The sequence below is a fragment of the Piliocolobus tephrosceles genome, chromosome 7 (assembly GCF_002776525.5).
Source record: "Piliocolobus tephrosceles isolate RC106 chromosome 7, ASM277652v3, whole genome shotgun sequence".
In the NCBI taxonomy this organism is placed as follows: domain Eukaryota; kingdom Metazoa; phylum Chordata; class Mammalia; order Primates; family Cercopithecidae; genus Piliocolobus; species Piliocolobus tephrosceles.
The window spans coordinates 104,856,668-104,883,275 of NC_045440.1; the positions used below are offsets into that span (position 1 = coordinate 104,856,668).

Genomic DNA, 26,608 nt, shown 5'->3' on the forward strand with positions numbered 1-26,608 from the left:
GTTTATGAATAAAGATATTTGGAGAGAGAGTAGTAGAGTCTCATGGTGAGTGTGACAGAAGCTTTCATATTTATTTTATTTTATTTATTTATTTTTTTTGAGACGGGGTCTCCCTCTGTCGCCCAGGCTGGAGTGTAGTGGCGCAATCTCAGCTCACTGCAAGCTCCACCTCCCGGGTTCATGCCATTCTCCTGCCTCAGCCTCCCGAGTAGCTGGGACTACAGGCGCCCGCCGCCACGCCCGGCTAGTTTTTTGTATTTTTTAATAGAGATGGGGTTTCACCGTGTTAGCCAGGATGGTATCGATCTCCTGACCTCGTGATCCGCCCGTCTCAGCCTCCCAAAGTGCTGGGATTACAGGCTTGAGCCACCGCGCCCGGCCTCATATTTATTTACTATTCTTCTGCCAAAGGAATCAAAACATTTGAGTAACAGGTAATTTCATGGTTGACATTTTAAAATGGTCCTTTCGAACATCTTCCTTTGCTAATCTAACCAATAAATACAGAAGTAGTCAGCCAGTAGAGGGACAACAAGCTATCTGAACAAAGTTGAGTTATTAGATACCAAAGAGGAAGAAAAGATTCTTGACTATCATAAACCAAGAAAAGGAATGGTTTAAACATAAACACTGGGTTTCTTTGCACAAACAAATTTAGGACATTTTGGTAAAAGCTTTTGTATAATTTTGGAAACGTTCTTCAGATTAAAGGGTTAAACACACTTATTTATCTTCATTCTCCCCTAAAAAGATAGTAAAAGAACATAAAGGGATAAAACCATAGGGGCAAAGAAGATAGAGGAGGAGTCATCAGCAAAAGTTATATTTCAACACAATTCTGAAGAATAGAGAGGGTCGATGGAGGAGTGAAAACTAGTTTAACAGAACAGTGAAAGTTACACTGTAATATGGCTATAGAGGTCAGTACAGAAAGAGCCCAATTCCCTACAAAACCCTAGTGTGGTCTGGGCCTTGGAGATGACAGAGATCACTAGAAGAAAATACTGATGAAGGGCCCCAGGATCCCAGAAGGTGAGGCAGAGGTGAGCAGGTAAAAGCAAGGGGCCAGGTCAATGTTGAGGCTTGGAATTGCTGGAGTCTCAGGTGCCCTGTCCCACTCCTCGCAGTCAACAAGAGAAAGAGGAGGGAGGCTTGCCCAGCAGGCACAAAGAAGGGCAGAAATAAGGCACCTATAGGAAAGAAAAGAGTGTGAAAGATTGCATCCTAAGCAGTTACTCATCCAGACCTCTTCCCCTGAACTGCTTCCAGAATACTGGCAGCCAAGTGAATGCCTCCTCAGGCAAGGGATTGTAAGATATTTCTCATGAGAAACTGACAAGCCCCAGAGAAAAGACATCTAGTTTCTGACATTTGAGGTATCTTCCCATGAAAAAATGAGCTTTCGTCGGATCACCATACAGCAAGCCCACCAGCGAGCAAGCACACTTTTCTCACCCACATACAGAGTTTCTGGTGAGGTTTCTATTACCTCATTCCTGAGAGGAAAAGGTTTACAGACAGTTGACGAAAGCCTCTAACGTGATGGGACTAAAACAAATACACGAGAAGGGAAGCTAGAGAAAGCCAAGACTAGGCAGGAGGCAAAGGATACAGCCTATCTCAAAAGATAGAAAAAGTTAGTGCGACTGTGACATGATCACTAAATTCTATTTATAACAGACAGCATGAAATAAGCTCTTTAAATAGTTGAGATAACAACTGCAGTAGAAAGTAAAGCAAGAAAATATCCTCCAAAATAGGGCAAAAGATGAAGAGATGTGCAACAGGAAAAACCAATGAAGAACATTCTGAGATTAATCCAGTTTAAAAAATAAATAATAAGATTGAATAATAATTGATAATTTAATAAGTGCCTGATACTGTTCTAAGTGAATCAGACATATTAGGGAGGTAACTACTATTATTATCTCCATTTTATAGATGAGGAAACTGAAGCACGGTAAAATTAAGTGACATTCTCAATAGTAATACTGGAAGCTAGAAGATACAAGAAAAATTTCTGCCTGTAATTGCAGCTACTTGGGAAGTTGAGTCAGGAGGATCACTTGAGTCCACGATTTTGAGGCTGCAGAGGGCTATAACCATGTCACTGCACTCCAGCTGGTGTGACAGAATAAGAACCTGTTTTTAAAAATTTAATTAATTTTTTTTGAGACAAGGTTTTGCTCTGTAGCCCAGGTTGGAGTGCAGTGTCATGATCTCAACTCACTGCAGCCTTGACCTCCCTGGGATCAGGCAATCTCCTTACCTTAGCCCCCTGAGTAGCTGGGACTACAGGTGCGCACCAGTATGCCCGGTTAATTTTTGTATTTTTTACAGAGATGGAGTCTAGCTACATTGCCTATGCTGATCTTGAACTCTTGGACTCAAGTGATCCTCCTGCCTTGGCCTCCCAAAGTGCTGGGATTACAGGTGCAAGCCACGGTGCATGGCCTAAAAATTTTTTTAAATTAACAATTAAAATAAATAAGTGAAAGAGCAATTTCTATAAAATTATGAATGAAGAAGTTCTGGTTAGAATTCTACACTTGGTCAAACTCTCTATTAAAAGTAAAAGTTGAATAAAGACATATCTAGTATGTAAAAACTCAAATTTTACCTTCTGTACCTTTTCTTGGGCTGTTACTAAAACATGTGCCATGGAAAATGAAGCGGCAAACCAAGAAAGAAGGTACAAAACACAGAAATGGGGTTTCTCACACTACAAATTAAGGAGTGTCGCAGGCTCATCGAGGTGGCTCATGCCTGTAATCCCAGCACTTTGGGAGGCCGAGGCAGGTGGATCACCTGAGGTTGGGACTTCTAGACCAGCCTGACCAACATGGAGAAACTCCATCTCTACTAAAAATACAAAATTAGCTGGATGTGGTGGTACATGCCTGTGATCCCAGCTACTTGGGAGGCTGAGGCAGAGGAATCGCTGGAACCCGGGAGGCAGAGGTTGCGGTGAGTTGAGATCACACCATTAAACTCCAGCCTGGGCAACAGAGAGAGACTCTGAAAAAAATGGAGTGTCCCAGGATGACACTTGAGCAGTGGATTCACAGAGCAACTCATCTCCACTGAAACAGTAGAACAATGAATTTCTGGAGGAATTGTTTTCAGGGGAAAATTGGAATCGATTGATTGATCATTTGGAAAATAAACATGATAGTCATTTGATAGATCAGTTGTAGAAAAATATCAGGATAGGTGCATAATAAATTAAGTAAATAGATACAAGGTTTTATAAGAAAGAAAACAATAATAGTACACTATTGGCTCTGTTGTCATTGCTATTGGCATAGTCACTTAGCTCCTAAACTGTGAAAGTGCTGTGTTGGAAGGAGAAGTTGCTTGGCATGAAAGAGCTAAATCCTAATCTGAAGCAACAGGTAGTCAGAACACAACATCTATTTGGCAAATCAAGAGATGGCAGTATAAATTATTTAGAAATAGGGAGGTGAATGACAGAAGAGACAGATAAAAGTGGAATGTGGCTGCCTCTAAAAAGGAGAGGAACATGATAGGTATTGCATTATCTTAAAATATTATATTAAAATAGTACCTGCATTGTCTTAAAATATATTAGTTTTTAAAGTGTGTGTTTATATTGTTTTTAAAAAATACAATTTTGAAATTTATTTGTTGAAAATGGACATATGAAACAAACCAAACCTTGTTTTATCGTGTAATTTTCAGAAAATATGTGATCCATAAAGATTAAAAGAAAAGTTGTATGAAGTCTGGCAGCTTTAGTATTAACTTGAAATAAAATATGGTAAGCTTTCCACGTCCTCCTTTATTTCCACAATCCATATGTACGAGCTAGAACCCAGTCAGAACTTCCACAAACACTTCACTCTTTGGTAGCGGCGGTTATAAATTACACCTCTGCTAATTTGCGTTGTTCCCAACCAGGAGAAACATTACCACACAAAAAATCAGTTTCATCCTGCAGTGTTTCCGTAGCAACCATATTAGGCTGGAAGAATAAAGCACCTTTGTAGTAGTAGCGTCTATTGAATTACAGTGTAAATGTTGATGCCTGCCTGGAAACGTCAAATGACAACAGGTTTACAGAACGAATTCAGTGGTTGTTTGCAGCTCTGGAATCCCAGGCTGCAGAGTTGAGATCGAAGAGGTGCGCCTGGCCATCTTAGTGTCCATTCAACCAAATCTCCGCACTCCATCAAAACCACGCCACTCCCCACCTGCCCAGCTCGTAAAAGGATGCTCACCTGCTTGAAAATCTGTAATATATCTGATGTCTTTTACACAGCAGGACACGAAAAGTGTTTGTTGTGGATAAGAATGTTAAAAATTCAATTACGCAACAGACCAAACTTTGTGCTTCTTTCCCCCTCTCAGCACAAAGTAACTTTAGTCCCGTCCTCTTCTGCCACTGTCAAACAGCCCTGTTACTGTGGGCATTAAATGCCTTGTGGCGTACTGCGCATTTGATTCTGGTTGACTTGGGATACCTGAGCTAGGCTCTCATTAGTTCTTCCGCTCGACCCATAATTCCTAGTGTTTGCAGGTGTTGCATTCCCCCAACCCCTTTCTTCGCTTCAACCAGTACCCCGACCTTCCCATCCCTGCCTTGGAGAAGGAGGAAAACGCAGCTTGAGGTCTACTCGAAGAACTGACCCTCAGCTCTCACAGGCTGCCGCCGAGCTGCAAGCATGCCGCCGCTCCACTCAGGTAAACTTCGGAGTGAGTTACCTTCACTTGGAGAAGGGCCTTACCTGAGTGCGCCTCTGCCAATGGCAGCTCACCTGAGGGAGCTCCCCAGCCAATCATCGCGCAGCTCGTCCCTCGGGCTTGTACCCTTTAGTGAAAGAATTCAGCTCCTTGCGAGAAAGTTACCTGTGGCCTCCCAAGTCCGCCACTTTCTGCTCTGTGTCTGCCCATTGCCACGATCCAGGAGGACTCCGCGCCGCCCGGCCGCCTCCGAGCTCGGGCCCCATGTGAGGGGCCCCCCCTTATCCCACCTTTCCGGCTAGGTGAGGGCGCGAGCGGGCTAGCGAGCGAGAGTGGTGAGGGGGGACGGAAAAGCAGAATTACCTGTAGCTCTTGTTCTGCCATCTCGGGCGCTCTCACACACCTTCACCTGCACAGACTTGAAAGTCCAGTTTCACCAGAGGCTGAGGCTCCAGGAAAAGGGGAGCAAGTTCATTGGATCAAACATGTCACAAGAGTCGGACAAGTAAGTGGATCACACGCGCCGGCTGCTGCTACTACCACTTTGGGCTGATGGCAACTGGTTTGTTATGTTTTTGTTTTTGTTTTTTTTTTTTAAGTTGCTATTGTTGGTATTTTTCTTTCTTTTTTCTTTTTCTTTTTGGTGGATCCAGACTTTTCCGCATTATGTTTCTACCCTGATTAAGAGGAGAAACCCTACAACAATGTGAATGTTTAATATCCCCTTTGGGCCTTGATAGTAAAAGTGGGTTTTCCTTTTCCTTCCTCCCTTAGGAATGGTCTCAGCTCCCGCTCCCGGATGAATACTTGGATATTGCCAGAGGTTTTGGTAGATGGGCGCGGGAGGCCTGCTCTTCCCCCTCTGCTTTAGCTGCTCCCACCGATCTGGCGTTTAGGGCCATTTGGAAGTTCAGCTGAGTTCCTTCCATTTGTCCAAAGGGCCTACTGGAAAAGTGGGGCTTGGCCGCTTTTGTGTGACCGCAACAAAGAGCTTTTATACTGAGGCAGAAACGGCCATCTTCTCGCACCGGGCAGGAGGGTGGGCGTGAGTGCGCGCCCGCCTGTGGCCCCGAAGGGAGGCCAGGCGCTGGGAGGCCGGGGGGCGCGGGGGCGGCCGGCGCCGTCCCCCACTCCCTCGACATCCCGCCTCCCTCCTCCCCTCCCCCGCCTCCCTCCCCCGGGTCCGCCCCTCATTGTTTGGCCACCTTCCTCAGGTGCCCGGGGGAAAGGACGGTTCGCAAACTGGGGGAACTCATGTGAGGCCTCGAGTTAGGGCTTTGGCGGGGCGCCAAGGGGCGCCTGCTGCTGAGCGATTCACCCGCGCCCCGACGGCGTCTCTACGCCCCTGGAGCTCGCGGCCCTCCACGCAGTTGGCCGCCAACTCGGACGCCGCAGGCGGGACTGCGTGGGGCGCGCCGAGCCTTCTCGGGGTGCTCTCGCCGTCAAGGCAGGGGCTCGGGGAGGCGGGAACGCTGGGCTCGCGTCCTTCGCGTCCCGGACAGGCATTCCAGACGCGCCGGCGAGCCACAGTCTGCGCGGCCGGAGTCGCCCGCGGGTCACCGGGCCCGGTCCGGCCGCGTCCTGACGGCCTCCCCGCGGGCCGGCCCCCACCCTCGGAAGGCTTTGTGCGAACCTGGGGAGGTGGGGCCAGGGCGGGCGCGGGAGGGAGCCGGAGGTGGGTCCCGCGGCCTTTCTCGGGATTCGGCGGGGACACTCCCTTCCCCCTCCTCTCGGGCGCGTCCGGGCCTGGGAACTGGCTGCGTCCTATTGGAAGTGCACGGGGCCGCCCTTTTGCTTTCCCCAGTAACTTTGCCGTGGCGTTGCGGCCACCCCGAGGGGACCTTCCTGAAGGCGTGTCGCCGGAGAGGGCCGGTGCCCCAAGGCCGTGGGCCGCTGGGCCTGTCATGGAGAAGTGGTGGGGACCCGTCCCAAGTTGAGGGACCACGAGGGAGGAGTGGGAAGGCCCAGCGGACCTGTTCAGGGGTGGAGGGGAAGGACTAGCTTCAACATAAAGCCGCTTGGTAGGTTAGGCGAACCTAAGAAAATGCGCTGTCATACTTAAAAGGCAAAAAACTGCCAGATAGTTGTACCCCGTTAGCCACCGATGAGGAATTAACCGAGTACAGCGTACCGGAGGGGAAGAACTGGCGTTACCAACGCGGGAGAGGGTCTGAGGCCGGGTAGGAAGAGGAGAGTGTGTGGTCGTCTGAGAACACCCCCAGCTCTTCCCCAAATCTTTCTAGTCTTTAAGGAAACACGACTCGAGTTTGAAATTTTCAGTAGCCAAATCCCGAGGCGACAGCAAGTTTTTGGGGTTTGTTTTGATCCTTGCGTGCGTCAAAGATGATTGCAAATCTAGTTTAATTAATTGCGCAATTAACGTTTAGTTTGCTTAGTTTTGCGATACAACAGGACTCGAATTCTGAATGAAAACGGGTCAGTCAGTATTTTCACCAGTTATACTTAGCAGCAATAAGAACAATGTGTTTACCACCAGAAATAAGTACTGAGCGCCCGCAATCTGGTTTCACCACACACATCACCTAGTTTTTATGGGTGATAAGTATCTGGGATTACGTCTGCTTACATTTAATGAACGTTGCTTTTATCTAGTTGTGGTTTCCAACACGAAATTTTGTATCCTGGGAAAAGTAATGGTTACAATGGTGCAAAGAGACAATTCGACCTGGTTTGTTTCTCTCTCATGGGGCTGTTGAAAATGCTTTAGGTCAATACATGACTTCTGGATCATTTCTGCGAATTCTAGCCCAGTTTTCTTAATATTAATATTCTAAGGGAGCCCTGGCAGGGGTGGGTCTGAAGCTTATGCAACTATGTGTGTGAGATGCGGTGGGGACTGTAAGGAAACGGGCCCCTGAGCACACCATGGGGCTTCCTTCCTGAGCAAGTGAGAGGCTTCGTGAGCCTCGTTGAAAATCCGCCTTACCAGGCCTGTCTGTAGTTTCTGGAAATAACATGAACGAACACACACTGGATATTCTTTCATAATCCCATTGAGATTTAGGCAATCTTTGGGATTGCACAGGATGATATTTCTGGTTAACAAGTCTGGACTGAAGTAGCATGATCTTTTTTATGGTGTGGACGTTTCAGATTGAAACGTTCTGCTTTTGATGTTCTGCAGTGTTGATGCTATCGACAATTAAAACAAAGTATTTTTAGGACATTTTGTCTTTGTACATATTTTAAAATTCTCTACTCCTCCATCTAAATTTTATGAAGATTTAAGATCTTTGTCAGCAAGCATGTGTACAAGCGAAACAATGCTAAATTAAGAAACTCTTATTATTTTACTGCCAAAATGTATAAAATATATTCAGAGAACATATAGGTACTATGTGATTTGATACTCACAGGTGTTTTTCATTAGGTAAGTGTATTTTCTGGTTACCTACTATTCGTAACACATTCAGATAGGCATAATAGAGGCATGCGAATGGATAAGATGAGCCCTGTTCTCAGGGGGCTTAAACTGTAGTGGAAAGCAACACCTGGACAGACATACTTTTAATAAACACAATACCTAATAGTTACAAAAAATACAATAGTTACAAAAAAGTTTTTAAAAATACAGTACAGGGGCTGGGCGCTGTGGCTCACGCCTGTAATCCCAGCACTTTGGCAGGCCGAGGCCGTGGATCACGAGGTCAGGAGTTCAAGACCAGCCTGATCAACATAGTGAAACCCTGTCTCTACTAAAAATACAAAAAATTAACCCGGTGTAGTGGTGGGCACCTGTAATCTCAGCTACTTGGGAAGCTGAGGCAGGAGAATCCCTTGAACCTGGGAGGCGGAAGTTGCAGTAAGCTGAGATTGTGACGCTGCACTCCAGTCTGGGTGACAGTGCAAGACTCCATCTCAAAAAACAAAAATAAAAACAATACAGGTCATGATAAATACTGCCTCTCCCTACTCATCGCGTTTTTGCCTATGATAAGTTTAGTCATTTTGTGTGTTTTTTGTTAAGGAGTCCTGCTATTATTCAGAAAATGGCTGAAGTTATAGGTATCTCATGTGGATAACCTTTCAAGTAATGGGGTGACTCTACATTTTAATTAAACTCTCTAGTCTTTAGTTTTATAAATGCATATGCTTATTTACATTTGGCTATGCAAAATATCTTTTAAGGTCAGAAACGTCAAGAATTTATCATATCTTTTTCAAACCAATACATATACCCTTTCACTGTTTGAATGAGTATGCCTTGAATGCCACTATATACTTGGCATTGAGATTCACTGCTGAATAGAACCTAGTCCCTGCCTGCATGGTACTTTGTGTGTGTGTGTGTGTGTGTGTGTGTCTATGTGTGGGGCGGGGCGGTGTCGGGGGGGGGGGGGGGGGGGGGGGGGGCTGGAAGGGGCAGACTTGTTGACAGTAAATCAACAAAAAAGTAAACATTAATTAGATGATAAGTGCTATGAAGGAAAACAAAACTGGCTGGAAGGACTGAGAATAATGGGGGAGGTCTTTTGTATAGGGTGATCATGGTCAGCTTCTCCAATGAGGTGAGCTTTGAGTGGAGGCCTGAGTGAAGTGAGGCATCAAGCCCTGAGATACCTGGGGTAAGACTGTTACAGGCAGGTGGAAGAGCAATTGGCAAGGGCACTGGGGTGACAGTGTGGTTAGCATGATCTAGGACCAGAAAGGAGCTCTGTGTGGGTGAATCAGAGTCAGAGATAATGGCACTATCAAATAAATTAACAGATCAGTTCTCTATGTATTAATCTGGACAGTTGCATACTCAAAATGGTCAAAATTGTTCTTGTAAGTGGTCTTGGTAATCAAGAGATAGTAATACCCAATGAGTAAATGATGAACCAGCTAACACTCATCAGTCTTGTTTCTTTCCCTGAGTATCACCAGTTTAATGGTGAGGGGTCCACAGTTCTGTTCCCTACAACGGATTAAATCTTGTACACTCCTTAATTCAGAGATGAATAAATGCACACACTCTGGAGGATCCCTGGGGATTCAAACTAAAGGGGACAAAGTACAGATAGTGTTTGCTCAGACACGCCCACCTCCCTAAAACTTGTAGCGTAGCCTACCTTCAGCTACCATCTCCACTCCTTAACATTAGGCTTGTGCAAGGTAAAATTTGCCCTTGCTGCCTTCCTCTTGCTCTTGTTCAGTTTCTGTAAACTATCCATCAGAAAACATGAACTTGTCCACTGTGTCTGGAGGAACACTGCATAGCATGTGCTTTAGTGAGTTTCCCATCTTCAATGAAGTAAGCTGACATACAGGCAAAGTTAACCTGACTGAAAAACAAGTTGAAGATGATGCACATGCTTAAAAATAGGAATCTCCACAGGAATTTCTAAAATCATTGCATCTAAAACTCACCTGAGTTTAAAACATATAATATGGCATCTGAGGCACCCTGGGTCCCAACCCAGCAGTGTTGAATTAGATTCTCCAGGAGAAAGCACAGGGAATCTGCATCTAAACAATGTTCCAGGCATTATAATTGCCTTAAATAGGACAACACTGCTTCAAATGAAACTTAATGCTAGTTTACATAATAGATGCAATTTATATGCAACTTTTCAGGTGCATATCCTGTGTGTAAATGAAAGAAACCTGTGGACTTTTAGTTTACTTTATGCTACCTTGGATGAGCAGCTTCAGATATGATTTTAACATGGATATAAAACTTCTTAGGCTTGCTCTAGATGTTTACTTTCATTGCTTTGTTGAACTGCTGCTTCTGGAAGAAAGGGGTCTTTTTTGAAGGGGAATATGTTTCCAGAGCTACAAAAGAACTGATTTGAAGTGATGTCACCCACATGGGCCTCTGCTAGGCTTGCCAAAGGTCTAGCTTGGGTTTCTGGCTGAATCCCACTCATGTGTGAGCTGATGTTCAATATATATGTATATATTTATTTATTTATTTATTTATTTGAGACAGAGTCTTGCTGTGTTGCCCAGGCTGGAGTGCAGTGGCACAATCTTGGCTCACTGCAACCTCCACCTTCTAGGTTCAAGAGATTCTCCTTCCTCAGCCTCCCCAGAAGCTGGAATTACAGGTGTGTGCCACCACGCTTGGCTAATTTTTTGTATTTTTAGTAGAGATGGGGTTTCATCATGTTGTCCAGGCTGGTCTCAAACTCCTGACCTCAAGTGATCCACCCACCTTAGCCTCCCAAAGTGCTGGGATTACAGGCATGAGCCACCATGCTTGGTATTCACTTTTTTGAGGACTGTTGTTTCACTGAATTCAGATTCTATTTTGTAGCACAAAGTCAAAGGTAAAGAGCTCTAGTTTGATATTGGTCCCTGGTGAAATGATTTGATAGGATGATGATTGCATTTCTAAGGCTCATGGTAGCTTAAAGTATTACTCTGATAAGATGGTACTAGATCTTCTGTTGGCCTACAGTGAGGGTCTGTTTTAAACTGACTGCAGAGTCCAGGCCATTCAAATGGTCCCAGTGCCACCTGACTTAAGGGAGACTAGGAGTAAGTATTAGAGCGATCAATGAAAAGCTATGTCTAGCAATTTCTGCTAGGCTCAGGAAAGTAAAAGGAGAATTTAGAAAAGTAGTTGGATAAATCAAACATACATAGAAGGATTTAAACAACATTAACAGTACCCAATCACCTCAAGAAGTGTTTGTTTGAAATGTATAGCAAATCCAAATAAGACTTTTTGGATGTTAGGTTGTTAAATTTACTTTTTAAAAAGTCTTAGATAATTCAGGCAACTGCCTCAGTTCCTCTTTATGACTTTGGTCTGACTATAGCCATACATTTCTGGTTAAAAAATTAACAATGGTTACATAGTATTGTCCCCCTTCCTTACTTCCTCCCTCATTTAAACCAACATTTTCTTCTTGTTCCCTCCTCCTTCCCTTCTTTCCTTCCTTGGTTTGTCTCCCTAATGTCACTTTCCTGTTTCTTTTTTCCTCCCGTATTACTTGGTGAGAACTGACAGCTGCACAGCTTCTGCACATAGAGATAAATGTGAGTCTGATTTTAGGTGCTACTATAGTTAGTGAACTTTGCTGCATTCTTTCAGTATTTACAGCATCAGCAGCCCATCCTTGTTACCTGGGCCAAGAGGTAAGATCATGTCAACTAGGTTTAACCTTGGAAAAATTTGAAGTTATTTTTAGTATAAGAAAAGCCTTACCCTAAGTTAATTAGAGTTCTCACTCATGATCCCTGGCATTCACTAGGGTACTGATACTCTTTTCCTTTTCAAGAGGTTTTCAATGACTCTTGTTCAATTATAAAAACTAGGCCTGGCCAGGCGAGGTGGCTCAAGCCTGTAATCCCAGCAGTTTGGGAGGCTGAGACAGGCAGATCACGAGGTCAGGAGTTCGATACCAGCCTGGCCAATATGGTGAAACCCTGTCTTTAGCAATAACATGAAAATTATCCAGGCATGGTGGCACACGCCTGTAGTCCCAGCTACTTGGGAGGCTGAGGCAGGAGAATCGCTTGAACCCAGGAGGTGGAGGTTGCAGTGAACCAAGATCACGCCATTGCACTCCAGCCTGGGCAACAGAGGCTCAAAAAAAACCCAACCAAACAAACAAACAACTCTGTCTCAAAAAAAAAAAAAAAAAAACCAACCAACCAAACAAACAAAAAACAAAAAAACAAAGAACAAAAACTAGGCCTAACCTGAAAGAGGGCAGTGATTGGTTTGGCAGACTTCTCCAGGGAAAATTCCTTAATAAGCAGCAACAGGCTGGATAGGAATTTTTGCTTTGGCCCGGGAGGACTGGTGGGTTGCTTAGTAACAACATGTACCTGGGAGTCCCTCAGACAGCTTCACTGGTCTTCAAATTTAGGCCTCCAAATTTCAGATTCATCCTACCATCTATCTGCCTGCATATTTTCTTCCTTTGGATGAATCCAGGCTCTTCAGATCAGTTTTGTTTATTTTTCCATTACCAGGAGAGTACATTTTATGTTGTAAGTTTCTTATAATGGTAAATGGTAAAAGGTACTGGATTATAATAGGTAATAACGAAAGTGAATTTTTTTTTTTTTTTTTTTTTTTTGAGATGGAGTTTTGCTCTTGTCGCCCAGGCTGGAGTACGATGGCATGATCTTGGCTCACTGCAACCTCCACCTCCTGGGTTCAAGCAATTCTCCTACCTCAGCCTCCTGAGTAACTGGGACTATAGGCGTGTGCCACTATGCCTGGCTACTTTTTTTGTTTTTTCAGTAGAGACAGAGTTTTGCCATTTTGGCCAGTCTTGTCTCGAACTCCTGACCTCAGGTGATCCATTCGTCTTGGCCTCCCAAAGTGTTAGGATTATAGGCGTGAGCCACCGTGCCCGACTGAAAGTGTGTTTTATGTTGTAAGTTTCTTAATGGTAAATGGTAAAAAAAAAAAAAGTACTGGATTATAATGGGTTAAGTGGGATAGAAGTAAGAAAGCATTTCTTTGGGGATCTCTGCCTCCCATCCCTGGTTATACTGGGAAAAGAGAAATGATTCAGCTTCATGAGTTTTGGTGAGCAGTAGTAATATTATTTGTAAAAAGAGCACCTTTTGATTTGCCACATACAATACTAATCAAATAACACATTTTAAGAATTCTTATAGGAAGTGCTAGAAAAGCTGGTGCATTTCACGGGATTTCAATGTATATTTTGAAAATAAGTCAGGGTTCTGAAGGTTGTTCATGCATTTGAATGGGCATTCAGTGGAAAGCAATCAATGCCTGTGGTAGATGAAGTGCCTTATTTTACTTTGTAATGAACATGGCAATGAACTTTGTGGGGAGCACTTCACTTTCACTCCCAAGGAAATGCTTCCTTTACAAGTGTGAATGCAGATACCCTCCGGAACAGAAACGGAAAGCAAGAATTGCTTGTGGCTTCTCTTTATTTTGGCGCCAGCCTTTCATCTGAACTCTGAATATACAAATATAACTAACCCTGAGAGCCAGAGTCGCTTCTTTTTTAAGGCCCATGAATTTAGGTCAGGGTTTTAGAAGACAAGGAAAGGTTGAAGTGAAGGAGAGAGGTATGGAGAAAGGAAAGGATGAGAGAGAGCGAGAAGAAACTGCTTAACTACTGTTAAGTTGCCAGTGTTTTCTCAGTGGCGTATGAGTGGCTGGCAGGGGCTGCTGCCGGGGCCTAGGGTGCCACAGCATGTGGCTGTTTGGCCTCCTAGATAATTGATTTTGGTTTTAATTTGCAATGTAGAATCCTAGAGCTAGAAAGAGCCTTAGGGATCATCCAAATGCATCTTAGGGCATGTGAGGGAGCAGGTATAGGATTTTGATCTAAAAGCCTGGTTTGAGGAGAAAAGCATCTTACATTTTTTCTTCTGTATTTCATTTTGGGATTCTAAGTAAAAATTGAAAATTTGGAGTTTTGATTAGTTTGAAAAAACATGCTTTTTTTTTTTTTTTTTTTGGAAGATTGGGAGCAGGATAAGCACTGCATGTTTACTTCTTAAACCATGAACATGAGTCTGTGAAATACCTGGTTAAAATTCTGATATCATTACTGGGAGTTAAAATGGACTTTTCTTCCCACACTCACCCCAAATCATTGTTTTTGGTTCTCAGTTCAGTGAGCCCCATAAAATAACTGCCTTCTGTACTTCTTGGATCTAACTTTTCAAAGAAACAAGGAACAAAGGTAGATTTTGCCTCTTTCCTGCATTGCCAATAAGATAATTAACATAAGATCAGAGGATTTTTCTTTCATTATTTTTCATCTGTAAAATGGAGTTGAACTAAATGATCTCTGAGAATAATTATCTGCTCCAATATTCTGTGTCTCATTTTCTCCCTCCAGAGGGGTCTGGGCTGGTGGTGGCTCACAGCGGGGGCCATGAACATTAGCAAGACAGGAGGTTACAGGCACAGTGGGACTTGCTTCTGCTCCCAAGCCCCCTCACCTCCTTTACCAAAATCAGTGGTGGTCTGATTCAGATGACAAACAGACTTTTGGAAGGCAGGAGGAATTCAGAGGATCACATGGAATTCAGAAGTGCAGCGAGGCAGTGAAATCAATGGTTTAACTAGAGGACTCCTGTACAGCCTTACTGGGCTGGTAGAAAAGTGGTACAAGAAAATCAGACAAAATGGGCGGGCAGGGACACTGAGAACTTCTTTCCAGAGACAGCCCAGGAAGTGGTTCATTCTCCCAGGCTCATGAAGCGAGAGTGAGGCAATATCAGAATGAATGGAACATTGACTAAACTTTAGTAAGCTGAAAACCTTAAATACGTGAAAGGGATGACCTCTTCCTCCTCCTTCTCCTCTTCCTTCTCCTATTCTTTCTCCTCTTCCTCCTTCTCCTCTTCCTCATCCTCTTTCTTCCCCTTCTCCTCCTCTTCTCCTTCCCCTTCCGTTTTTCTTTCTCCGCCTTCTCCCTTTCCTTATTACTCCTTTCAATAAAATGTAATTCACAGACACCCACTGTCAAAAAATGTTGCCAAGCAAGTAATTTAGTAAATGTTCAGAAGAGATTTCAAATAATATAAGGATAAGAATAGCAGCTGCAGTTTCACTTCAAGGATAAGGTAATGTATTATTTCACTTCAGGGCGCACAATGATCATTCATTTAGGACAGGAATAAAATCTCCTCTGGTATCCTACTGTGTTATAGAATTTAAAAGTCTCTGAAGTCAGTTGCCCCTGAAAGGCTCTCATGTTGGAGGGAATTTTGATTAGGTCTCAGGACATTTATGTTTCCTCTGCAGAGTAGGAGTTTTAAGTTGCTCTGGAGTCCTGGGGTATACTTTTAAGAATATGTATATCTTACATATTTTGGAAAATAATTTAAAAAAGGACAACTACCTCAATAGAAAAGTGGTCAAAGAGCATGAGTAGACAATTAGTAAAAGCTGTATAAGTGGCTAATAAAGACAGAAAATAATATTAGCTGTAAGCTGTATTAGTAATAAGAAAAATACAGATTATCTAACAGAGATATTCTAAGTTTCCCTGTCAAAGTGGCTAAAATGAACAAAACTGGGTTCAGGTAAAATATATTTTTGGAGAATTATAAATTATCACAAACTTTCTGGAAGGCAGTTTTGCAAAACCGGTTGAAATGGGTCTACCCATTGACAACTAAATTCCAGTTTCAGGAATTTGTCTTAAAGACTTAACCAAAGACATCAAGTGCCACATGATTTTTAAAAGCAAAAAAATCAGAATAACCCTAAAAGCCTGGCTATAAAGAGTTGGTTTAGTAAATGGTTTAGTGAGATGCTGGGATAATATGCAAGCATTATAAATCACATTAATGAAAAAATCCTTAATGATAAAATAAATGTTCATGATCTATTATATCAGAATGTTTATAGGCATAAAAAGATGAAGAATAAAGAATTCAGAAAAAAACACAAAAAGTTAACAGTGGTTTGCTCTCTTAAGGATAAAATAAAGGTACTTTTTTGTCTGTTATTGTTTCTCTGTGTTTTCATTCTATGCTGATGTGAGCTTGCACTGCTTTTGTAATTAAGGATAAATTTTATTTATGCATTTATGTATTTATGATGTATTTATTTAAAAAAGTTAAAGGTTATGTATAAAAATAGTTATCAAGTGGAGACACTTAAAAATGATTCCCACATCTCTAAATAAAACGGAAAAGCCTGCTTGCTACTTGCTTGTTGCAGGTAGAATTGACCCGACCCCCTGCAGAAGTCCCTGGCCTCTCCTCTGTGTCCCAGGAATGCCACGCTGCCCTTCACGCTGGCATGCTGCCTGTTGGTTCTGCGCTATTCCTCAGTGACCTGTAGATTCCTTATCTGTGTCTCCACAACCTTGTCCTTTTAGATTTGCATATGGGTTTTCAATTATTAAATCCAATTATTTTTCAAAATAGCACAAGTAGGTGTAGGAGTTTCCAACATGTGTATAATTTGAGGCTGAGGAATGACTAAGAATGAAAGAAACTCAGTTTGTTCCACTCAGTGGGCTGCATGTGCCTACGTAGTTTCACTTGAAGCAAACTCTCCCGAGACAAACCTGCGGGCCACATCGCCTCAGACCCCGCCTGAATGTTCATGGGAGAGACTTGATGTTGGGCCCAGTTTTGAGCTCTTTTGGAGGGACAGGGAGAGCCTGGAATATGACTTCCTTTAAAAACAAAAGGTAATTCTAGGCAAGGTCGAGGCTTTTTTATTTTACTTTATTTTCTAGAATAAAAATTTATTTATTTTTTAGAGTATAGACTTGCTCCTCCCCGGAGGGCCACACAGTGACTCATCTGACTGCTTCTGCAAGCTGGTGCATAGATCATGCCAGACCAGCTTGGGTCTGTTAGTTAAACTGCAGGAGATTGCATCATAGGATTTACTGCAGGCGTCTTGAATGGAAGTGTTGTCGCCAACATGAACTTATTTGCTTATCAACCTATCCAAGAAGCATCCACAGCAGGGAACAAAAAGTACCTGATGGGAACTTGCTGGGGAAACTGGCCTCCCAGAGTCACTGAAGTTGCCAACATTGCAACTTCATGGTAGAGCTTTCAGGGCTAACTAGATTTTGCTGTTGTCATTGTAGCAAATATTTCTAGAGTATGGAAGAAGTTGAAAATGCTTTTTTGATAGAGAGATTTTTATTGTACTGTATATTTAATGAATTATTTCATAAATTGCTGTTGGGCAGCATTTCAGAATGATCTGTCTCCTAGCTTTCAATGCTATTGCCCAGGCTCACTTTTATTGCAACTATTTTATGATACAGTTTTGTATCATATGTGTTTACTTTTTAAAGAAGCATTTCCTGGGACGTTTCTTTTTCTGATTATGAAAATAATATGTGCTCATGATGAACAATTGGAAAATAGAAAAAAGTGTGTAGAAGAAAAGTCACTCATAATTCCAGCACCCTGTTAATACTTTGTCTTTTCTTACAGTTTCTAATATGTGCATGCATAGTATATCAATGTGGTTTTACAAAGAGTGTGCAAATTATGATTCTGTTTTTTACATCATTCATGCCATTCTGCATTTTCCACTTAATACTATACTATTGGTACTTTACCAGTCCCTTAAGTATTCTCCTACCTGGCATTTAAAGGTGAACTCTATCATCTTCTATTTTTAATATTTATGTTCAGTATAATAAATCATGTTTATACGTAAAGGTTTTTATCTCTGGTTATTATTGTAGAAGAGACTTCTGGAAGTACAAGAACAAAAGACATAAATATTTTTATGTCATTGATACATAATTTGAAAATGACACCTAGAAAGATTCTAACAATTTGTGTTCTCCCAACAGTGTTTAAGGGTGTCTTTTTCTCATTGTCTCACAAGTAAATGACAATTGTACTTTGTTTATTTGCAAGGCAAAAAAAAAAAAAAAAAAAAAAAATGCAATTTGATAGTTAAAGGGATTAAACATTTTCTCAGATTTTTATTTTGTAATTTGTATTTCTTTTTTAGTGAAGCTCTTGCTTTTACCCTGGCTACTACCTATGATTGTGTTACGTTCTGGAGGAGAGGGAACTTGGCTGAGGGGGACTTTGGGGCTGAGATCCAGCTGTGCTTCCCTCTGGTGTCTACCCAAAGTTGTACCTTCCAACATCTGTACAGTTGCACCCTATGGGTTAACAGAGGCCTGTTCTTATTTTTCAGTTATTAAAAAATAAATTGAGATACTCATATTTTTATCATTGACTTGTGAGAGCTCTTTTTGCACCTAAAACTATTAACACTCTTGTTAAAATCCTGGCTATCATTTCAACTTGTTACTTTAATTTCACTTTTAAAAAATGTTCAGAGGTTTAAATTTTTAAATGGCTAATATGTTGGTCTTATGCATATGTAAGTACTTTTGTTCCTTTTACATATGGAAAGCTTGAGATTAATCTTTATGGATTTTACTCATTAAATTTTTTCTTTCACTTTAGCCTCTTTTTAGTGTTATTTAAAAGATTCTATAAGAGGTAGTTAATTTATACTTAAATGTAAAAGTATCAGAAAATAACAATTTTCTACCACTCAGAGATGTTAATACTGTTAACATTTTGAAATCTGTATTTTTGCTCCCTTTTCTGTGCATGTATATACAATTACACTATGTAGGAAAAGATAAGACAGTGATTTATGTACTGTTTAGTAACTTATTTTTTAAACTGATACTTATTACAGATAGCTTTCCACAACAATAAATATTTTTAATGGCCCAATAGTTTTACATTGGGTAAAAATATCCAAAGTAATGTAACCATTTCTTCTTTGTATATTTAGATTTTTCCCTGTTTTTTACTACTAAGGTCAATACTTGAATGATTATCCTTTTTTGTTTTTTGAGACAGAGTCTTACTCTGTCAGTCAGGCTGGAGTACAATGGTGTAGTCTCAGCTCACTGCAACCTCTGGCCCCCAGGTTCAAGCAATTTTTGTGCCTTAGTCTCTCGAATAGCTGGGATTACAGATGTGCACCACCATGCCCAGCTAATTTTTGTATTTTTCAGCAGGAATATTGGGGTTTTGCCATGTTGACCAGGCTGGTCTCAAACTCCTGGTCTCAAGAGATCCCCCTGCCTTGGGCTCCCAAAGTGCTTGGATTACAGGCGGGAGCCACCATGCCCGGTCTTGAATGATTGTCCTTATTACTAAATTTTGCACACTTCTTAGTTATTTCCTTGAAATACATTCCAATGAATAGAAATTCCTAATCAAAAGGTACACACTTTTTGAAGACATTTGGTTCATATTTCCAAATTGCCATCCAGAAATTTTCTCCTAATTAACGACTCCCACCAATGGTGTATCTGAGATTAGGATTCCACATTCCGTCTCTAACAATACATATTATAATCCTCTCTTTAGTCTTTGCCAATTTGGTAAATTAAAAATGGTAACTTGTTTTGAATTGCATTTCTTTCCATTTACTCGGGTGGTTTTTTTTGATCACAGGAGAGCTTTATCTTTGTTTGCTTTAAATATATAGAGAGTATTTTGAGATCTTGAAAGTGCTTAGGGTTTTGTACAGAGTTCAGCTGTAGAGCATTTACAGTCAGTAAAAAAGAGTTTGTTAGCAGAGTGTGGAGCCATGATCTCTTCTCTCAGTACGTCACTGGGTCTGAGAACAATCCCTAATTCACAGCCCTCATTCCTTTGCCAATGAAAGCAGTGACTCAGATCAGCATTTAAAGTCCCCTGATCAATGACCACAAATTCAAGGAACCTAGTCAAGGGTGAGTTCAGGATGAATACATCCAAACGACAACAAATGAGTGGCCACCACATAAGCCTATTTGACTATGTGATTTATTGAGTGCCTGTAGCCAGACACAAAGCTGAGTACCGAGCTAAACGCGGAAACCCCAAAGATGAGACAGACTGTTAGGTCAAGGTTTAAGACTGTAATTAGAAAGAACATAATTTAGGGAAAAAAAGCAATTGCACATTTACCTTCCAGTCTTCAATAATTAAGTTGTGGGAAATGTGGAGGCAGGTCCAGAATGAGGCAAGATAGTGTGAGTCTTCAAGTTTTATGCTTTATTTCAATTTCAAAGGTCTGCCACTATTTTTCATTTCTCAGGTTTGGTCAGGCTTTCATCCCTTCCCTGTTTTTTTTTTTTTTTTTTTTTTTTGGTATGTGTGTGTGTGGGTGTATTTTTTTCTTTTTTTCTTTTTTTTTGGCCTATTAGTGGTTAGGAAACACTTTGGTTGTTTATCTAAATAGTAGGGCTATTTAAAATAAAGTCACTTTTCAAAGATACGGCCCCAGGGCTCTGCAACTAAACTTTATATTAGAAACCTCTCCTAGAGCTGCGGGTTAAAACATCTGTCACGTACATGTTGCTTATAATGTTAAAGGTAACATCTGTGGAAAATGGCAGTTTATGGAAGTAATTTGGTACTTTTCTAAACTGAGATACAACATTAAAACATGTAGGGCAATTAAGAATGTGTCTTAAAAGTGTTGATGGCATTAGAGCCAGCTGCATTAATCAGGAACTCATTATCCAGTCTGAATTATTGAGGCTATTTTCTTCAATTTTCCTCTTATAGTTAACCTTGTAGATATATATATATATGTGTGTATATATATAAAATATGTATACATATAAAAAATACATATATAAAAATATATATACATATATAATATATATATATATTTTTCCTTTACAAATCTTGCAGAGAGGGCATGAACAGAAAAATTCAGCTTAATTAGTTTGGCTACTGATTAAGGGGAAGAATATACTTAATTCTAGTAGAAGGTTAAACTCATTATTTTAAATACATTCTTAGATTATCTAGGATTTCATGTGATCCAAGCTATATTTTCTCCTACCTTTTTTTTTTTTTTAATGTTCTTGAAGCTGTAAATTTAAGAATTGCTTGATTAGGAAGTCAATCACTTGCAAGCAACAAATAATGGTTCTCCTCCATAAAACCTATAAAGTACTTATGTAAATGAAGGGTAATCTTCAAGTAATTGATTATATTGCATATATTTATTTATTTATTTATTTTGAGACAGGGTCTCACTCTGTTGCCTAGAGTGGAGTGCAGTGGTGCGATTTCGGCTCACTGCAGTCTTGGCCTTCCAGGCCCAGATGATCTTCCCACCTCAACCTCCTGAGTAGCTGTAGCTGGAACTACAGGCTCACAACACCATGCCCAGTTGAATTTCGTAGTTTTTGTAAAGATGGGGTTTTGCCATGTTGCCCAGGCTGGTCTCGAACTCCTGGGCTCAAGTGTTTGGCCCACCTCTGCTGCCCAAAGTAGTGGGATTACAGGCATGAGCCGCTGCACCTAGCTGTATTTTTAACTTTTTGCAAACTAACTCTATAAGTATTTGTCCATGAGTTTTATGACTTTTTTCAGTAAATATTTTAATGTCAGCAGAGCGTTATATACTGTGGATTTATTATCATTGACTTACATTTAGATTACATGTAAGTTGTTGCTAGAGTTTTCACTATTATAAAGTCATAATTCTATAAAAATCCTTAGTCATAAAATCTTTCAAGATTTTTATATTCCTGAATTAAGGACCAGTGAGCAAAGACAAAAAGATTTTTAGATCATTTCCTAGAATGAATTTCTATAAGTAGAATTTCTTAGCTTAAAATTTACAAATACTAAAAAAAAGTTATTACACAATTAACCATCAATTTAGTGATAAAAAAGATAAACTTGCCTTTTATACTTCTTTCTTACCACTTTTAATAGAACTTTACAATTTTTGTGGATATTCTTCCAGATGTTTTTCTAGGCATTGTACCACATATAAATGCACATGCATTTGAGGGTTTTAGAATTTTTCATTTGTCGGCTGGGCTCACGCCCTGTAATCCCAGTACTTTGGGAGGCTGAGGCAGGCGGATTACTTGAGGCCAGGAGTTTGAGACCAGCCTGGCCAACATGGTGAAACCCTGTCTGTACTAAAAATACAAAAAATTAGCCAGGTGTGGTGGTGCGTGCCTGTAATCCCAGCCACTCAGGAGGCTGAGGCAAGAGAATTGCTTGAACCTGGGAGGTATAGGTTGCAGCGAGTGGAGTTTGTGCCACTGCACTCCAGCCTGGGTGACGGAGCAAGACTCCGTTGCCAAAAAAAAAAAATTTTTTTTCACTTGTCTTATTATTTACAAAAATAATTTTATACATGTTGTTTTATGATTTTGATAGTTCCATATCAATAATATAGTCACTTCATTTTTTTGGTTGCATGATATTTCATAGAATGAATATGCAAGTGACTGAAGGACAAATTCATAGAAGTGGAACCTTTGGGGCAAAGACTATGCATATTGAAGCCTTTTATAGACTGCTCTCCAGAAATGCTACTTTAATTTAGAATCCAATCAATAATGGTCAAATATGCTTACTGCTGCTTACCGTCCCAGCAGTGCATCTTATCAGTCTTTTTCAGCCTCCATCTCCTGGGTTCAAGTGATTCCTCAAGCGATGCCTTAGGCTCCCGAGTAGCTGGGATTACAGGCGTGTGCCACCACACGTGGCTAATTTTTGTATTTTTAATGGAGATGGGGTTTGCCATGTTGGCCAGGCTGGTCTCGAACTCCTTACCTTGGGATCCGCCCACTGTCTTGGCCTTCCAAAGTACTGGGATTACAGGCATGAGGCACCGTGCCCAGCCTCATCTTGTTTTTTTTTTTTTTTTTTTTTTTTTTTTTTAATGACTTCTAGGTTTTATGCCTTGCTTAGGAAGGCTTTCTCTGCTCTAAAATTAAATACAGACAACCTTTTCTCCCACACAAATGTCTCCTAAATTTTATTCTATCATTCTATTTATTTTATTCTTTTATGGTTTCACATTTTCACTAAAAGCTTTGATCCACCTGGAATTTATTCAATGAAGAAATGAGGTGAGGTTTTTACATAATTGTTTTTCTAGATGGCCAAACTATTGTACCAATGCCATTTATTAAGCAATACTTAATATTTCCCTCACTTGTCTGGAATCCAGCCTTTATTATAGATTAAATTCCTTTGTGTATTTAGGACTATTTTTAAACTCTTCAGTGTGTTACACTGATCTATTTATGCCTATGAAGCAACTATTTATTTAAGTTTATACAATGTTCTAGTATCTGGAAATGTTGTGCCATCTAATTAGTCTACTTTAAAAAAAATCTGGCCAGGCGCGGTGGCTCAAGCCTGTAATCCCAGCACTTTGGGAGGCTGAGACGGGCGGATCATGAGGTCAGGAGATCCAGACCATCCTGGCTAACACAGTGAAACCCCATCTCTACTAAAAAATACAAAAAACTAGCCGGGCGAGGTGGCGGCGCCTGTAGTCCCAGCTACTCGGGAGACTGAGGGAGGAGAATGGCGTAAACCCCGGAGGCGGAGCTTGCAGTGAGCTGAGATCTGGCCACTGCACTCCAGCCTGGACAACTGAGCGAGACTCCGTCTCCATAAAAAAACAAACAAACAAACAAACAAACTCTGGTTACTTTGGCTTTTTTTTTTTTTTTTTTTTTTTAATGCAAACTGGAATCAGCTTCTGTAGTTCTTAAGAAAACCTGATTTGGGAGTGAGGAGAAGGGAAGGGATTCGTTAAATTTATGAATAACTTTAGTATAGAATTGATATATTATTAACATTATGCATTCCTATAAAAACAAATATGTTTTGCTCTACTTATTTAAATCATCTTTAATGTTCCTCAGTATCATTAAAACATTTTTTCATTAGAACTTGTACTTTTATTATATTTATTTTTAAAAGTTTATCCAAAAGCATATTATCTTTTTGGTACTATTTTAAGAGGTATCTTTGCTTATTAAATATATTTTATTTTATTTTATTTATATGTTGAGACACTGTCTCACTCTGTCGTCCAGGCCGGAGTGCAGTGGCACGATCTCAGCTCATTGCAACCTCTGCCTCCTGGATTCAAGCAATTCTCTGGCCTCAGCCACCCGAGTAGCTGGGATTACAGGTGATGCCTGGGTAATTTTTGTATTTTTAGTAGAGAAGGGATTTCACCATGTTGGCCAGGCTGTGTTTTGATTTCTTAAATCTTTCTCTTTTATTACACTGGTCGGGATTGGCAGAGGATGCTTTCAGTGTTTCACTGTTGAGCATAATGGTGCTGTTGGTTTCTTGGCTGTTGTCTTAGCGCAATCAGACTGCCATAGCAAAGTACTGGGTGGCTTATAAACAATAGAAACTGATGTCTCACTGTTTCATAGGCTAAAGGTCTGAGATCCGGGTGCCAGCATGGAGGGGCTCTGGTGAAGGCCCTCTTCTTAGCTGGCTAGTTTTCTGGCCTCTCCACCTCTAAATACCATCACATTAGGGATAGTGTTTCAACATCAATTTTAGGGGTGTACAAACATTCAGTTTATTGCAGCTGTTAATAATTTTTATATTGTTTTTTTCCTTTGTTTTCTTAATATCGTGATATCAATCAATAAATTTCCTAATCTTTTTTGAGTAGTTTTGCATTCCTGGGATAAGCTTTACAGGGTCATGTTGTTGTTGTAGTAGTTGTTTAAATAACAGATTCAGTTCATCAATATTTTTCTGAGGATTTTATGTCTATATTCATCGCAATCCCACTACTTACTGGGGCTGTGGCCTGGGGTAAATTACTTAATTTCTCTTAGTTTCTCAACTATAAAAAGGGGATAATAGTGAGAGATCTTGCCTCCCAACATTAAGGTGAGGTATATAACCCTTAGAACAGTCTGTGAGACATGGTAAATACTCAGTAAATGTTCATTCTCATTGTTGTTATTGTAACTAACACTGGTCTCCTGTTTCCTGGGTGTGTGTATGTGTCTTTGTGTATGTGAGTGCATGCTATCGTTGTGCTTTTTTTGTTTGTTTGTTTTTGTTTTTGTTTTGTTTTGAGATGGAATTTTGCTCTTGTCGCCTAGGCTGGAATGCATTGGCTCGATCTCAGCTCACTGCAACCTCCACCTCCTGGGTTCAAATGATTCTCCCATCTCAGCCTCCCTGGTAGCTGGGATTCCAGGCGCCCGCCACCATGCCCGACTAATTTTTGTATTTTTAGTAAAGACAGGGTTTTCATCATATTGGCCAGGCTGGTCTTGAACTCCTGACTTCAGGTGATCTTCCCGCCTTGGCCTCCCAAAGTGCTGGGATTACACACATGAGCCATCGCGCCTCGCCGTTGTGCATTTTGATATCTGTGTTAATACCAGCTGATTATAATGAGCTGGGAAACGTCCCATGCTTTATTATGTGCTGCAACAATTCAAACAATGTTGGAATTATCTATTCCTTGAAGGTTGCTGGGCCCATGGAAGTCCTTGACCAACCTTTCAATGTCTTCTATGCTCCCTTTGTGTATCTACTGAGGCTTTCACACTAGGGCCAAGTTTCAGCATTTATGTTTTACAGGAAGTCATCAACTTCAGGTTTCCCTTATCTCACTGGGTCTGTCTTCTCACCCTTTCTTCATGAGATTTTACCTCTCCTGCCATGCTCTTCACCCCAGCCCCACTCTTACACACATACGCATACATTTACACGCTCATACACCTATGTGCACACACAGAGGACAGTTCAGTGCCTTTATGAATACTTGGCTAGAAAAACTGGAGCCACAGTACATTAGACTTATACAGTGATTCCTGGGGATAGAACTGGGACCAACAGGTGAAAGCAAAGAGATTTTGTCTCAGTTTATGTATGTGTTAGTCCAGATGCTCCAAGAAGCAGACATCATGATGAGGTTAAACATAGGAGGATCTTACTAAGGGAATGCACCTGTGACGGAATGGAGTGGGGGGAGCTCTGCAAGGCAAGGAGAGCCCCCAGACTCTGAGGCAAGCCCAATCCAAGGGCTGGGGAGACCCAGCAGTCTAAGAAAGCTTCCTCAAAGCCCTAGGAGTGCTTTATTTTGTGCCATCAGAGGAGTCCTGCATCTGCCATGGAATTTGGGCCAGTACAACCTCCGGCTGGGAGCAGCTTGTGGGAGGCCTGGCGGCAGCTGGGCCCATGGGCAGCTGCTCTCCCTGCAGCGGGAGTGCTGCAAGGTGCCTGCTAGTGGCTGTCACAAAGTGAAAGTTTCCTAACAACTCGAGCTTTCTGCCAGTGGAATGAAGAGCTTTTTCAGTTAGTAACTTATTTCTAGAGATGTTTAGGCAGAAGAATGTTAGGATGGGACTGTTTGTGTTTGAGTGAAAAAGTCTCAACCTTTAAGTTCCATTTCCATTCTCACTTTTCTTTCTCCTCCTCCTCTCCTTCCTCCTCTACTCTCTGTCCTTCCCCCTTTCTTCTCTTCCTCCTTCTTCTTCCTTCTTTTCCTTTTTTCTTTTCCCTTTCCTTTCCTTTCTTTCCTTTCTTTTTCTTCTTTCCTTCCTTTCCCCATTCCTCCCTTCCTTCCCTCCTCCCTCCCTCCCTTCTCCTTCCTTCTCCTTCCTTCCTTCCTTCCTTCCTTCCTTCCTTCCTTCCTTCCTTCCTTCCTTCCTTCCTTCCTTCCTTCCTT

General features: G+C 41.3%; 1 protein-coding gene across 2 annotated transcripts in view; it reads left to right on the forward strand.

Moving 5' to 3' along the window:
- Nucleotides 1–4,858: 4,858 nt before the first annotated feature.
- The window catches only part of GRHL2 (grainyhead like transcription factor 2), a 180,864-nt gene continuing 159,114 nt past the window's right edge, over nucleotides 4,859–26,608 (forward strand). Inside the window, exon 1 of one of the 2 annotated variants that reach the window (XM_023223392.1) lies at nucleotides 4,859–5,266. Coding sequence is in view for 1 of the 2 variants with exons in the window: in XM_023223384.2 (XP_023079152.1) it covers nucleotides 5,190–5,209 (20 nt within the window). In the remaining variant the exon portion in view is untranslated. The remainder of the gene's footprint in view (nucleotides 5,267–26,608) is intronic. The other variant, XM_023223384.2, reaches the window with a different exon arrangement.